At 44.2% G+C, this 16,081-nt stretch overlaps 1 protein-coding gene across 2 annotated transcripts in view; it reads left to right on the top strand.

The window, feature by feature from the left end:
* The first annotated feature begins 1,378 nt into the window (after nt 1-1,378).
* The window catches only part of RTL9 (retrotransposon Gag like 9), a 42,994-nt gene continuing 28,291 nt past the window's right edge, over nt 1,379-16,081 (top strand). The window contains exons 1-3 of one of the 2 annotated variants that reach the window (XM_081043674.1): nt 1,379-1,464; nt 6,916-10,853; nt 11,401-11,513. In XM_081043674.1, the coding sequence (XP_080899800.1) occupies nt 6,993-10,853; nt 11,401-11,513 (3,974 nt within the window). In that variant the 5' untranslated portion in view covers nt 1,379-1,464; nt 6,916-6,992. Of the gene's footprint in view, nt 1,465-6,915; nt 10,854-11,400; nt 12,497-16,081 lie in introns of those variants that run through there. The other variant, XM_081043673.1, reaches the window with a different exon arrangement.

The raw sequence follows: 16,081 nt of genomic DNA, 5'->3' as shown, positions 1-16,081 counted from the left end.
ATGCAGAGAGATAGATTGTAAACCATGGCATTTTCAAATATAAACCCACTTCCTAGGCTGATGGTAGATGTTCTTCTTGGCCCTAGAATAATTGTGTAAGACTTCCACCTGTGCCCTTATTTACACCACTGATAAAAGTGTTGAACAGGACAGGATCAAGGCTAACAGTGCCTTCTAGGTCGTTGTAGAACTCGACGCTAGCAACGGTATTGAGCGAGTTGCAAATTCATCTGCCTTTAGGAACTCTCTTTGGGAAGATATGTAATAGTCTGGAGATTGCTTGGAGAGCCTCAAGTCAAAATCTGGTTAGTGGTCCAAATGCTCAATGGCATCAGGCACATATTCCTACAAGAGGGCTGTGTGGTCCAAGGGGTGACATAGGTCAAATACATTGGCCAAGTCTGGCCTAAGCAGGGCTTGAATCCACAATTGGCAAATTTTATTTCTCTCACACTTCCCCCCTGGATACCTCCTTTATCTATGTTAACGTACTCACTTAGCATAAGGTCAAACTTTGTTCTTCCCTCTTCTGGCCAGAAAGATTTCTTGTTTTATAGGTATCTGATCTTATTTGTGTTGATATTTTGACTGGGAATGATTCCCTAAAGCGGGTCTTTGGACAAGTGTCCATTCTCCAGGAAAACTGCAGCAATCCACTGTGCAATGAGAAAGCCTGAACTACATAGTCAGTGTTTTGTAAAGTGAAATCTATTTCATTTAAAGGACTGTCTATTATTCTGAGATTATTTCCTACTCTTTTGGTGTTTAAAGAAAGCCCTTTTTATGAAACGATAAATTGGCGTTGTTTTGTCATGTTTCTTAGTGCATTTACTTGGAAAACTAAAAATTTAGCAATCCACTGTCAGTCCTCCCATTTTTCGGTTTGTAATAACTGCCAGTCTGGGCACCTGGTCTAATTTGTACAGTTCTGCTAGTACTTCTAGGTACCTCCTATCACCACTTATGTCCTAAGTGCTTATAAATTACCCGCTTCATAGTCTGCGGCAGAATCTCTCGGAGGATTGACATCAAGCTCACAGCTCTGGAGTTTACAGTATACTGGTCTGTAGTTTCCTTATTTAAGAAAATTGGGACGCTGCCCATTTGCAGTCCTTCTGTATCCCTCCTGTTCTCTCCGATTCCACAGATCCTTCAGGACGGCACCTAATGCAAGGCAGTTCCGTTTGCTCTTCTTATAGTGATCTTTTCCCTATAGAGTTGGGCATGCATATACATGTTGTTTGGGGAATTTGCAGCACATCCAATGAAAGCGCAATTCCCAACTAACAGTCAAATCCTTCTCTTTGGAGCTACCCAGAACACACCTACCCTCTCTTCCATATGACAGCCCTTCAGAGACTTGAAGACAGTGTGTGACTCTCCCCTGAGTTAAGAGCACCAGCTGAGTCAGACAGACCCGAGTGACAAGCCCAGCTTCATTCCCTCTCAGCTGTGAGAGCCAAGGTAAGTTATTTGATTTGATTTTCTCCCAACTTCAGTTCTTTAGCTGATTTATAAAATGGGGGTAAAAAAAACCCCACTTCATTAGTTTATTGTGTAATAAATAATGTAATTTATGTAAAGTGCTTAATACAGTGCGTGGCAGAGTGAGCGCCCAGTAAATGCTTCCTCTTTTCTCCTCTATTATAAGAGCCGGGTGGGTATTTTAAGTGTCCATGCTGCTGGGGAGCAAAGGGATGAGGAGAATTTCTTTTTTCCTGATTGATCAGGACCTTAAAGTAGACCAGATATTTCTTTATCCTGAGGTTGTCTATGTCCAGTTATCTGGGTATCTATCTGTTTGCTAGGGCTGTGGGAGAGGATATTGTTGAGAATCTAGGGAAAGGTTTATTTTCAAGAGCTCGAGAGCTATTTGTTGACATATTGGACTGTCTCTTGTTTATTCTTATTTCCCTGAGCAGCTAGCCAAGCAATCCCCCAAACGCAATTACCTTTTGTGAGGCAGCAGGAAGCATGACACCACCTAGCCATATCGATCAGTGCAGACAGGGCAGGATGTGAGGGACCTGAGAGATGCTAAGTAGTGACTTCTGGGCTTTTCCTTCTTTAGAAGGTCTCTCCTCTCTGTGTTTGTAGAGACACTGGCATTAATAAAATTGACTTCTGTGACCCAAATGGACTGAGCATTCAATTCTCTCAGTAGCTTCCTTAGAATAAGGCTGATGATGAATAGTCACAATGGACCAGAACTTGGAATCCTGGAATGACCAGTGCCAGAATGGTTTTCTAACTGTAGCTCTTTGCACATACTGGGTTTTGCAAGCAATTGCATGATATGAACTCTGAATACCATTAAAGCTAGAAAAAGTTTGAAAGGAGACACACCCAACTGTGAACAGACAGAGGAATGGGACTTGAGGGGATGGGGGGCAGGGTAGGCTCAGGACTAGCTTTATCTGTATGTAGGATTTCAAGTTTTTATTCTGAGAATATATTCCTAGATGACTTATGTAACTATTAAACATAAATAAAAGTTAGGAAAAAAAAAGAAATAATTTTTTTCAAAAGAAAAAGCAACAACAAAATAAAAGCAAGTCATTGCAGAAGTCACTACTGACCAAGGATCTGAGTAGTGCAAGCATTAAGTTTGTGGGGGAAGAAAGATTGCTTGGATGGGGAGATGTTGGAGATCCTTAGAGAGAACATGCAAGAAGAGGAGGGGAGTGGGCTAGACACAGAACCTGAGGGAAACACACCGTTTCAAAAAAGAAAAATAACGTTCTTTTTCCTTTGAATGCAACTGATATGGGTCCATTATAGACAAATAAGAAAATACAGATAAGAAAACAAAAGCAAAAATATTCTTTAATCCTACCACTTGGGTATGGTCACTGCTAACATTTTGATACATATCTTTCCAGACTGCATTTTTTTCTATGCAAAAATATACATATTTATTTTATAGAAAGCAGGTCATCACACTCAATGGCTGCTACAAACGCACCGTGAGTCATTCATCGTTAAATGAATTGTTTTCTAACATTGGCATGTAGGTTCATTTCCATTTTTTTTATTATTATACACAATAGTGCTTTCTAGCTGTGTGACCTTGGGAAAGCTAGTTGACCTCTGTGCCTTTTGTCATCTGGAAATGAAGGTGATAATAGTACCTACCTCATAGGATTGTTGTAACAAATGAGATTATGTATGTAAAGTGCTTAGCACAGTGCCTGACACAGTAAATGTTAACTTTTATTATTAGGTATAATAATAATAATTGTTGGGTTTCCTGTGACCAGTTTTTGGTTTACGGGAGAAGGGAGAGCAATTGGAATTATTCTTTTTGAGTAGTATACTATATATAATGAGCTCTGGAGTCAAACAGAGCTGTGCTTTGGAGCATGCCAATTCACCTCACTGAGGCTCAGTATTCTTATCTATAAAATGAGAGTTAAAAGGACCTAGCTTACAGGATAGCTATTAGGATCAAATGAGAGAATGCTTGTAATGCCCTCAGCATATTCCCGTATGCCAAAGTTAGAGTTCAATCAAAGTTAGTTTCTATTACTATTACTATTACTATATTACTATTACTACTATTACTACAATGACTCAGCCATTGGTAGGGGTGAGAGGAGGAACGAGGCAGTGAATAGAGCACTTGAAATGTTTCTAACCACTTGTCTGATTACAAAGAGAGGAAATGGAATCAAATGGACCGAGGCTCAAATCTGGGCTTTGCCATTTCCTAGCACTGTGACCTTGGTCACAACTTCTCCAAGACTGTTTCCCCATTTGTAAAGTGAAAATGGCACCAGTGCCTACCTTGCTGGTGTTGCATTGAGGCCCAAAGGATATAATGCAAGCATAGTGCTTATCCTGAGTGCTCAAGCATTATTGGTTGCTAATTATGAATGTGGGAAGGTTTATAATGACCTGAATGCCTCCCCGCAACCTCCAGACTCTGAGTCCCTATACCTCAGCTACTTGAACTTCTGCTGAAGGTTTTGCCCTATGCAGGGCTCAGGAACCAATTCTGCCCCTAGTCTGGGAGTTTCAGGGGTACTGATTCAGAAGGTTAGAGGGCTCTGGTAAACCTTTTTGCTAGTTCTACTCTGATCTTGTGCCCCATTTCTAGAAAGTAAGCTATAGCCCTGTGTTTATGAGCAAGCCCTCACCTGGTATGCTCAAGACTGGTGTGCTTTTCTTGTCAGCTGTCTGAACATCCTGGAACCTTGCTGTCAAATCCTAGCTCTGGGACACTGGTTGCCAGATTTCCCTCCAGGTCTCTGACACTGGGGCAAATCAGCATTTTTAGCATCACTGTCACAGGTCTCAATGAAGCCCCCATGGCCTATATTCCCAAACCCTGTTTTCCCTGCACTTGAACTCTTTGAACTATCTAACACTATTCCACTCACCTCCAGCCCTGGTTCTCTTATCTCTGACCCCTGCCTGCACTTCCATGTCACACCAGTTGCAGTGCCTGGCGCCCAGGACTCGTGTCTGCTCAGCCGCAGAGGGTGTGTCTCATTTTCTGAGCCAGGACACTTTCAGTCTCAATTATTTAATTGTGGGAATCTCCTCTTTTTCTTTGGGGGTGGGGCAGCCAGAGGTGGATATAATGGGCTGGTGGTCCAACTATTGGGGTAAGGAGAAATGGGGTGGAGTTGCATAGGTCAAGTGCTAAAGCGGAGCTTCTGGAGGGCTGTCAAGTGAAAGGCGGCCAGAGGCAAATGTCAGAGCCTATATAGAGGCAGGAATCTGGGACCAGAGAGACAGAGCAAGCACTAGCAAGTTAGGAGCAGTGGGGCGGGTGGGCGGGCAGGCTGGCTGGCTGTCGGGCAGGAGGGGGGCGTGGCATGGGATAGCTAAGGGAGATTGCAGAGAACAGCTGCTGGTATTGGGTCTTACTTTAATGAACTGGCTGGGCATGGGGCATAAGTAAATTGGACAGACTAAAAGAGCTAGGGGTGCAAAGGACACACACACCCTCTTCTCCCTAACTGCCAAGGTAAGATCTTCCCGGGTTTTGCCTGATGGGAAACTGTTGCATGTTCAGGGATTTTTCTGAAGATGGGAGGTAGACGTTTATGACTGCTCTTTTGACTCATCTTTCTCATTGCACCAATTAGTAGAATAACTAAGGTGCCAGCAGGAGGCCAGTATTTATTTTACTACACTCCATCTTGGGGTTGTCCAGGTTGGCTGGGGTTGGCTGGTGGGGAGGGGTCTTGGTAATGTGACTGAGTAAGGGAGAGAAAGTAGATCAGGTGGGTCTTTATAGACCAGTGGAGAAGAGTAAGGAGCTCTGGACTTGGGTGGACCTAGGAATTTATGTGACTGCAGGCAAATGAGTAAGCTTCTCTTGGCCTTAGTTTTCTCATTTGTAAGAGGAAGATAAAGTACTATCCAATTTCTTAGTGTTGCTGTGGGAACCAAATGAGATGATGTATGTCAAGTGCCTAGCAGAGTGCTTGCCAGTCAGTGCATGCTCAAGAAATGTTTGCTGTCAGAATTTCTGTTGCTAGTATTCATTCTCATTACTTTTATGACGACACAATGCCACTAGAGTGAGGATTTTTGTGACATTGTCCCAAATGAGTAAGTGTTCCATTTTTGTCATGGCCAGGCTGTGGGGATGTGTCCACATTGTGTAATGTGTGTGTTGGTTTCCAAGCTATGTGCCAAGGAGCCCCTTCTGGGGCTGCTTACAGGGAAGAGCCAGAGAGGTGAGGCTCTGGGATTGCCCACCACATGTCATCAGAGAAACTTGAAATGTGTACATACTATAGACTGGGCTTCAAGTGAGCTATGGTCTAGGATGTCAGAGAGATAATTGAATGCAGGTTTAGGGATACCAAAAGCTAGGCAAACTCAAAGAGTGGTGATAGTCAAAGACATACAATTTTTACTGTTGTGGTAACCCTATTTTAGCCCCCACCCTGGCTAATCTGAGAAAGCTGATAAAATGGGAATAATAATAGTATCTATTGCACAGCGTATTGTATGATTCAAATGGGATAATGCTTGCAAATCCTTGTACGTTATAGACAGTTTAAAGTTGCATACAGTTGCCTTAAATTTAGTGTCTGGAACACACTAAGTGAGTAATAAGTAGTAGTAGCAGTGGTTGTTATTTTTATTATTTTTATTATTGAGAATAATGATGATGATAAGCAGGCTTTTCAGTTCATGGAATGTTTCTCCTATTGATGTTTTTCTGAGGAAGACATTCAGGGCCATCAGAATAGTAAAATGGGGACTAAATCACTGGCAGGACTCAATGAGCCCCAGGAACTAATGATTTTTTTAGACTTATATTGATCACAGATGATGTATTACAGAATTGTACACCTGAAATATATGTAACTTTACTAACAATTGTCACCCCAATAAACTTTAATTAAAAAAAATATTTAAAAGACAAATCACTCAAAAACGCCAAATGTCTATTTGCAGCGACATTGAATGTTTGAGATACACATCATGGCATTTTCTATGAAAGGAACTAATGATTTTTCTGGAGCAAAGGGCTTTCTCATCTGGGCCCACCAGTACCTTGGCTGGTTTGTGAGTGCTCTTGTAGGATAGAACATAGCCCAGGAACCTGCACTTCTCACAGTTTTCCAGAAGGTGGTAGTGCTGCTTCATTTGATCCAGGACTGCCCAGGCTCCTGGCAGCTGAGGTCGCCAGCATTTTGATATTTACAAACTGATAAGCTGTGCTGTATGACTGAGTGGGTTGGTTTGGAAAGAATAGGAGCAGAAGGGATATTTGCTTTACATTTGTTCATTGTTGCACAGCTTCTTTAACCTGATAGGCCCATCTCCGATGCCACATAGCTGGCAATACAAAAAGTCAGACAAAAGGTCTCCATCATGAATTATTTGTCTGTTTCCCAATCTTTTTGATTTTGACCTTTGACTGATAAATCTGTTTCTTGTTTATAGATTTTCTTGCCACTTTGGCTTCAGCAGGACCCCTGATATCATCACTCTAGGGGCTCCCTCCAAACTATCCTGTGGCCATGGCAGATACGTCAATACCCTTACATTCATTGAGATTCAACAATATGCTGAGGGAGGAAAATGACAACCCAAACAGGGGGATGACCTTCTCTGGAACAATGATAGAGACCACAGAAGAGGTACAAGTTCTGCATTCCCATGTACAGCCTGTAGTCTCAACTTCAGCATCAGACCCTAGAGGGGTGTCCACACAGCTGATGAAATCTTCAGACTTTGACGCCATCTCCATACCTCTGATGGGAGTACCAGACTCTGGAGAATTGTCCCCACCACTTATGCCAGACTCAGACTCTGAGGAACTGTCTCCATTGTTAACGCCAGTTTCAGATTCGGAGGCATTGTCCCCATTGCTAATGCTAGCCTCAGACTCTGGAACATTGTCCCCATTGCTGTCTGCTTCAGAATATGGACTAATGTCCCCAGGTATGATGACAATTCCTGACTTCGGGACAACATCCACAGTACTAATGGCAACACCAGACTCTGCAGAGATATCACCATTGGCAATGCCAATTCCACCCTCTGGAGTGATGTCTACACCATCGATGGTTGCTCCAGATCCTGGAGAGATGTCCCCTCTCCTAATGCCAGATATAAACCCTGGAGTGATATCCACACAGCCAGTGTCAGTTCCAGGCTCTGAAGCAATGTCACCATTGCAAATTACAGATGAAGACACTGAAGCAATGTCCAAAGTGCTAATGACTGCTTTGGCCTCTGGAGAGATATCTTCACTGCTAATGTCAGGCACAGATGTTGAATCTATATCCTCACTAATAATGTCAGCCCTAGCTTCTGGAGCAACGTCAACTCATCCAACAAGCACCCAAGACTCTGGGGAAATGTCAACCCAACTGATGTTAGGCCCAGACTCTGAAGTAGTGTCTTCAGTGCTAATGTCAACTCCAGGCTCTGGAGGTATGTCCACACTGCTCCTGTCAAGTCCAGATGCTGGAGAACTGTCCACATTGCCAAAGCCAGCCCAAGATGCTGGAGCACTGTCCCCACTGCTAATGACAGCCCTAACATCTGGAGTGATGCCCACTCAACTGATGCCAGCCCAAAGCAGCTCTGGAGCAATGTACCCACAGTTAACACAAAATCTAGACTCTGAAATCATGTCTACTCCACAAATGAGGGCAACAGCCTCTGGGGAGATGTCCACACTGCCAGTGAAAGCCTCAGACCCTGGAGCAATGTCCACACTGCGAACGAGAGCCCCAGCCTCTGGAAATATGTCTACATTGCTAAAGACAGTCCCAGACTCTGGAGCATTGTCCACCCAACTGATGACGATCACAACCTCTGGAACAACATCTGTGGAGCAAATGCCAACTGCAGCCTCTACGGTGATGTCCACACAGATAACAATATCCAGAACTTCTGAAGCAAGATCCACAGGCTTTTTGAAAGCCACAACCAACGGGGCAATGTCTATGCTTCAAAGGAGAGCTCCAGATTCTGGAGCAATATCCACACAGCCAATCACTGCCCCAGCCTCTGAAACAATGCCTATGCTACAACTGACAGCCCCAACCTCTGGGTCAATGTCCACACTGCAAATGACAGCTCCTGTCTCTGGAGCAATGTCCATGTCACAAAGGAGAGCCATAGCTTCATCAATGACAGCTGTACCACAAATGAGAACCCCAGCCTCTGGAGCAATGTCTGCACTGTTAATGAGAGACACAGTCTCAGGAGTGATGTCCATGCCACAAATGAGAGCTACGACCTCGGGAGCATTATCCAAGCCACTAACAACATCCAAATCCTCAGAAGCAATGTGTATGCAGCAAGTGACAACTGAAGCTTCTGGAGAGATATCCACAATGCTAATCAGAGACACAGCTTCTGGAGGCATATCCATGCCTCAGATAAAAGACAACCCCTCTGCAGGGATGTCCACACCACACAAGACAGCCTCAGCCTTTGGAACTATGCCCATGCCTATAATGAGAGCCCCAGGCACTGGAGCTATGTCCACAGCACTAACAAAAGCCACAGCCTCTGGAAAGATGGCCAGGCAGCCAATGAGCACCCAAGATTCTGGAGGGATTTCCATGTCACTCTTGAGATCTATGACCTCTGGAGGGATGGCCCCACTGCAGATGCAAGCCCCAGACTCTGAAATGATGTCCACACCAAAAATGAGAGCCCCAGCCTCGGGGGTATTGTCTACACCACTAGTGAGAGCCTCAGACCCTGGAGAGATGGGAACCTCAGACATTGGAGAGATGTCCTCACTGCTCATAAGAGCTTCACCCTCTGGAGAAATGTCCCCACCACTAATGAGACCCCCAGCTTCTGGAGAGATAGTCACATCTCTGAAAACCCCAGCTTATGGAGTGATGTCAACTCCACAAATGACAGCCACAGCTTCTGGAGGGGTTTCCATGCCACAAATAAGGGCTCCAGTCACTGGAGCCGTGTCTACACCTCTCATAAGATCAACGGCCTCTGGAGCGATGTCCATGCCTCAAATGACAGCCATGGACTCTGAAGGGGTGTCCAGGCCACTGGTAAGAACCCCAAGCTCTGGAGAAGCATCCACACTACAGATGATGCCCATGGCTTCTGGAGAGATGTGCACACTATCAATGCAAGCTCCAACTTCTGGAGTGATGTCCCAACCATTAAGGGATCCAGACTCTGGAATTACTTCCACACCACTAAGGAGACCCTCAGCCTCTGAAGATGTGTTCACAAAGTCAATGAGAGCTCCAGCCTCTGGAAAGATGTCTACTGGACAAATGACAGCCGTGGCCTCTGGAGGGATGTCCAAACCATTCATGAGAGTCACAGACTCTGGAACAATCCCCATGCCATTGATGTCAGCCATGGCTTCTGGAGAGATGTCTATGCCACTAATGAAAAGCATGGCCTCTGGAGCAATGTCAGCACTGCAAACAAGAGTCTCAAGTTCTGGATCTGTGTCCTTGCCACAAACAACATACTCAACTTCCAGAGGGATGCTTGCATCGCCAATGAAAGCCTCAGCTTCTGGAGGGATGTCCACACCACTCATGAGGACCCCAGACCTGGAAGCCATGTCCACACCACAAATGGCAGCCACAGGCTCTGGAATGATGTCCAGTCTTGACATCAAAACAACAGATTCTGGAGAAACATCTGCCTCTCACATCAACATCACGGCTTCTGGATCAAAGTCCATGCCACACGTGACTGCTACAACCCTTGAAACAATGAACCCACCACCAAAGGAAGTTCCATCCTTTGGCATGCTGACCCCAGCACTCTGTTACCTCTTAGAAGAACAAGAAGCAGCCCGGGGTACATGCTCTGAGGAGGAAGAGATGGAGATTGATGAGGAGAAGCAAATGAAGGGATTTTTGGACGATTCAGAGAAAATGGCGTATCTGGTATCTCTTCATCTGGGGGCAGCAGAAAGGTGGTCCATATTGCAGATGGAGGTAGGAAAACCCCTCTCAGATGAAAACAAGTCTTTCCTGAGAAGATCACAGGGCTTATATGACTCTCTCTCTGATATAGACATCCTCAGTGCTGTTCTTTGCCATCCCAAGCAGGGCCAGAAGTCAGTCAGGCAGTATGCCACTGACTTCCTGCTGCTGGCCCGACATTTGTCTTGGTCTGATGCCATTCTACAGACCAGGTTTCTGGAAGGACTCTCGGAAGCTGTTACCACCAAAATGGGCCGGATCTTCCTGAAGGTGGCCGGTAGCCTAAAGGAGCTGATAGACAGGTCTCTCTACACCGAGTGCCAGCTGGCTGAAGAGAAGGATTCCCTGGACAGCTCAAGCCAGGTTCTACCATCAGCCTGTAAGCGGAATAATGAGGAGACAATGGAGAATGAACTGAACTCTCATCAGCAGACTGAGGAGGTAATAATGGAGAAATATACTCAAGGTTTTTGAGCAGAAAAACGATGAGGAGTACACCCTGCTCCTTTGAGTAAGATAAGGAAGAGGCAAGTGGGAGGCATTGAGCTGCTAGATCATTACTCCCAACATGGAGTTTCATCAGCAGGCCTGGCTATTGCAGTTATTTGGGGAGTGTTAACCACTTTGAGGAACAATGCCCTGCCCAAGTTATTGAAGGCCTAGGGTGGCTAATGGACTAAGTCCTCTGATTAGGAGGAGCCGGCTGGGCTCAGTCCCAACTCTCCACTTATTCCAAGCCCAGTTCTAAGGGAGGGGTCATCTTTTGGGGGCTGGGTCTTACCTACAGACACATGGGTTATGGATCCAGGTCACTAAGGAATTTGGCTACCCTAGTCCTCGGTCACACTTTATACAAGTAAGGTACATTAGCCAAGTTCCTTGGTGTGCTAAATTACTGAAATTATCTAGGCAGAACATCCTTTGTCACAGTAAGTGTGGCTCTTACCTCTGCTGGTTTTTTGTTTTGTTTTGTTTTTCTCACTCTCAGCACCAGCATGTTCCCAAACGCTGTTACTACCTGAAAGAGCATGGAGACCCCCAAGAAGGTCTGCACGACCACCTTCGACAAAGCACAGGCCATTGGATGGCCCCCACCAACAAGTAATGTTCCCTGGACTCTTCTGTGATACCTGACTAGGCTGAAAACTTGAGGACTTGTTCCTGGACCCATTCCATTTAATTACATCACAAAACTTGTGGCCTTCCCCCTTCAGACTCCCCCTCCAGGCACACCCCACCCTATTTTCCACTTGGCTGACTTGGCCTTTTCTTTCACCCCATATGCCTGTGACCTGCCCAAATAATCAGAGTGTGGACTTCAAGAGTGTTTGGTGTATGAGGTTCTGAACTTCCATCACCATTGAAGTCAGTTTTAGTTCTTGGTTCAGGAAGATGTATAGGCAGGAGAAACCATGTCCTACCTCAAAACACCTTAGAGTGTCTTGCCACGTGTCATCAGGCAAACTTGAGGATGTTCTGGTACCCATTTCACCAGGAGAGCCTATAAGGAGAGTGCTGCCCACCTCTATACACCCTTTCACCCAGTAGACTCGCTCTTGTATGCCCCAACTCATAATATCTATAGTGGGTCTCCAGGGTCCTTGCCCTGTTTATAGTCTCCATCGTGAGCCATTTGTTTTGACCCATACTAATAATCATAGTAATGGCTAACACTTATTGATTATGTACTGCACCTAATCCTCGACAAGCACCATCACACTACATTCTTACCATAACCCAACTTGTTCTTGTGTGGTCAAATTCTGACCTCTTGATCTGTTATGTGTGGCCCTTGTGTTGTCCTTCAGTGTCAAATCTCTAGCTCTGACTTCTGGGTGACCCCCTTAGATGTCAGTTGCTCTCACTGCCCTTGGCTATTGTGCTTCATGGCCAGCACTCTTGATAAGGGTCTTGGTCTTTTAACAGGCATAGATAGTTAGAACATAATATGAGCAGTGTTTGCCTTCAGGTGGTGGGATTATGGGTGTTTTTATTTCCTTCTTTCTACTTCTGTGTTCTTTCCAGATTCTCTACAGTAAGCATGTAATACATTTGTAATTATAAAAGTAAATAAACTTCATTTATGAAAAAATAATTAACGGTGGCCAACAGAATTTGATTTATTGAGTCCTTCATTCAATCAACATTTATTATCTAACACGTGCCAGCCACTGTTTCGGGGACAGACAGATAAGAACCCTCATTGAATGAAAACTTCATTCCAATGGAGATAGGAAACAGGCAATAAGCAAGAAAGCAATAAGTAAGATAAGTTGAAATTGTGGTGAATGTTACAAAGACACAAAATCAGGGTAATGGGGAATTTGATACTAACAGGACCAATTTATATATTCAATAATAGTCCATGTCATTGGGTTATTCAAAGATCTTTAACAAACAATAGGAGCTACATGACTGGAAATGTATTTTAGAACATTAACTTGGCAACACTTTAGAGGCAGGATAGGAGAAGGGTTCAGGGGGCAACGATGAGCTCCTTACTACACTAGTACAGGTGACTGACAGACCAGATGACTCAATCTAGGGCTATACCAGCAGGGATGAAAAGAGAAGGAAGGAGACCAATCTCCCTCTGCAGACTCAAGTCTGCTTTTTCATTACCCTAAGCACTGGGTCTGATTCTAGGAAGAGGAAAATGATTCTCAGAACAAAACAAAACAAAACAAAATACAAAGATTGGCAGACAAATTGGTAGCCCCATGGTAATATAGATAAGAATCTGGCTCTGTGGACTGCCAGCAGATGCATCAATCATCAGTGCTGTTGCATCGGGAAAAAGAGGGTGTAATAAGTTGGGAAACTCAAATTCCAGGTGGAGAGGCAGTGGGCCTCTGGAGACCCAGCTTTCCCCTCATCTCCGACCCTGTTGGCTCACACCTGGGCCAGTCCAGGTCCTAGTGAACTTTCAATCTGTGTTCAGCCAGGGTTACTTTTAGTTTGGGAAAGCTCTGTTGACATTACTCTCTACTGAAAAAGAAATTGATAATACAGAATCACAATTTGTGTCTGGAAAATGCGTATGGGAAGAAAAATGTCTTTAAAAATAAAATTGATTTTTTTTATAGCCACGATAATGGAGAACAATAACATTCTTTCCTTTATTTTTCTCCTTAGGCATTCTTCTTGCCTTTGCTTTTGCCTCTCCACTCTTAAAAGCTAACATCACTGGTGATAAATGGAACAAACAAAGCCCACTTATACCCTTCCAGAGCTCAGTCCCTGTTCCTATACCCACCCCATAGGTTATATTTAGAAATGTTTCAAGAGCCACTCAGCATCTACATGGAGCTGAGCCATCATATGTTCAAGTACTCGAGACTATTTTGTCTGCTGTAAAATGGTGTTTCAAGTTTCTCTAGTCCTCCCTGGCCCATGGGTGAAAATAAGACTCCATAGGCAGTAAAAACTCTGATGTCACTGACCCCTGCCCCTACCCATTTGTTATAAGATATCAACCCCTTGAAGGTTTTCTCCAATTATTTGTGGAAAACCTCAACAGTTTCCCATACTCTGAGGCAGTCTTCTCCCATTGCTCTTTTCATCCTACACTGCCTCCTGGAGGTCAGCTGTCCACATTGCCACGTGAGGGCAGCCCCTTCATCTTGCCTCACTGCTGGTGGGTGCCTCTGGCTGGGGGAACACAGAGGCTCCACCTGGGGTGGGGAGTGGATTCTGCAAATTCTAAAAGGGTGCTGCCCTCCCTTTAGGCAAATTTGACTAAAGCCACAGATGGGTTATTGGGTGAGGTGGAGGGTTGAAAGGGTGGGGATTTGGGGAATGGAATGGGGGGTAGGGGTTGAGGTGTAATAATTCCCCTCTGAATTCTGTGCCACGCTTTGTCACTTTGTCGCCTGGACATTGAAACATTGCTTCTGTCCTGTACCTCAGTAAGGGCCATGTGAGAAGAGCGACTTCAGCTTCTTCCTGCAGCAACCTCTCCCCTGCCACCCTCGCCACCCCTGTTGCCCCAACTCAGACTTTTAGACTTGGTTCCAATACTTGGAGAACAAAACCCATCAAATCCCCCATTCAGACCCAGTCTTCACCTCCAATTTCCAAATTCTTCTATCTGGTCTCAATCCTTGCTCCTAAGGCACTGTAAGTCCACAGATGTCTTCAAAACCACTATCCCCTTTGGGAATAGATGCCAAGAACTTTTTCCAGACATCTAGTCCTTAGGGCCCAGGTGGAAAGCAAATATCACCCTGTCCTGTTCCTCTACTCTTGTGCCATCCTTTCATCTACCACTTAGTCTCTGTCTCTGCCCCTCAGGGACCAATAGCATATGAAATCTTTCTTTTTGCCATTTATTTTCTTAAAATCAATTCACAGAGGTATCTAGCAAATAACATTTTAGTAATCTGAGAGTAAATTTAAAATTGCGTATGTATCACTGTTTCATGAGAATATGTCAAACACTGTAATACTCAGATTTGAAAATGACACAAATAAAAAAGTATACATGTATATTAAACAATCATTGATAAGATAGTCTCTTTTAGCCTCTTGAAGACCACTTTTGCAATGCAAGCACAGGCTTCGGCTGCCACTGAATGACCAATGCTGCCAACAGTTTCTGGACATTTCTGAGACTCACTTTGGGCTCAGGAAAGATCCCACTACACTGGTCAGATCAAATACAGGATTCATGTCTTCCAATAGGTTTGAGACCTCAAGGCACTATCAACTTCATTCTCCAACCAGAATATTACAGATAAAATAAATTTCCCTACCTCAGAGTATAGAGAATTTTTTTTCATATGGATCACATGTTTCCTTTCTTCTCACCTAGTCTGAAAACTATGCACCTTGAACAGTTGTGGGGCAGGGAAGCAGGCTACTTGATTTGTGATCTAATGGAGGAATTATAGGAAAATAGATGTTGTAGGGGGTTGAAATGGTCACTGGAGGAGGAGAACAGACTTTGAGTGCCTTTGTCTTTCCTTCTAACGAGCGGTGTGATTCTAAACAAGCCACTTTACCTTTCAGGGCTTTGGTTTCCTCTTCTTCAAAATAGAAATATCACCACCATTAGAAATAGAAAATCATCACCATTCTGATAACCTCACAGTTTCATGAAATAAAGGTTGTAAAAGTGTTTGGAAAAATCAAGTGGAAGACGTACAATTGTAATATCTTGTCATTATACATAAAACTAAGCTCAGCTCTGAGGAGGTTGGGAAGTGGGTGGGATAGGACTAGTTGGGACATATTCATCATCTACTCTCTGCAGGAATTCTATTTAAACTGTGGGGGAGGACCTAAAAGTAAATTATTAGCTGAAGACTGGCAAAAGACACAGTTTAATATTAGCATCTGTGGAACACTTACCAGGGTCCCAAGTTCTGGACTAACTGCTTTATCTGGATTATCCCAGGTAATCTTCAAAACAACAGTGAGAGGTGGGCGATCTCCTTAATCCTATTTTATAGACTGAAAATCTGTGGTACAGAGAGGTTAAACAACTGGTCCAAGGCTACAGAGCTAAAAAGTAGCAGAGCTGGCATTTGACACGAGAAGTTTGACCCCAGAGTGGCCCCCTCCCCACATGCAACCACTCAAGTACACATATAGCTTCATTATTTAGAATCAGATGGCCACTGTGAAGATTTATCCTCCCTTAACAAATTTGCCACCCAACAGCAGCC

Source organism: Rhinolophus hipposideros (assembly GCF_964194185.1).
Source record: "Rhinolophus hipposideros genome assembly, chromosome: X".
Classification (NCBI taxonomy): domain Eukaryota; kingdom Metazoa; phylum Chordata; class Mammalia; order Chiroptera; family Rhinolophidae; genus Rhinolophus; species Rhinolophus hipposideros.
Note: the sequence above shows the minus strand (reverse complement) of the source record. Positions and strands in the feature narration are given on the sequence as shown.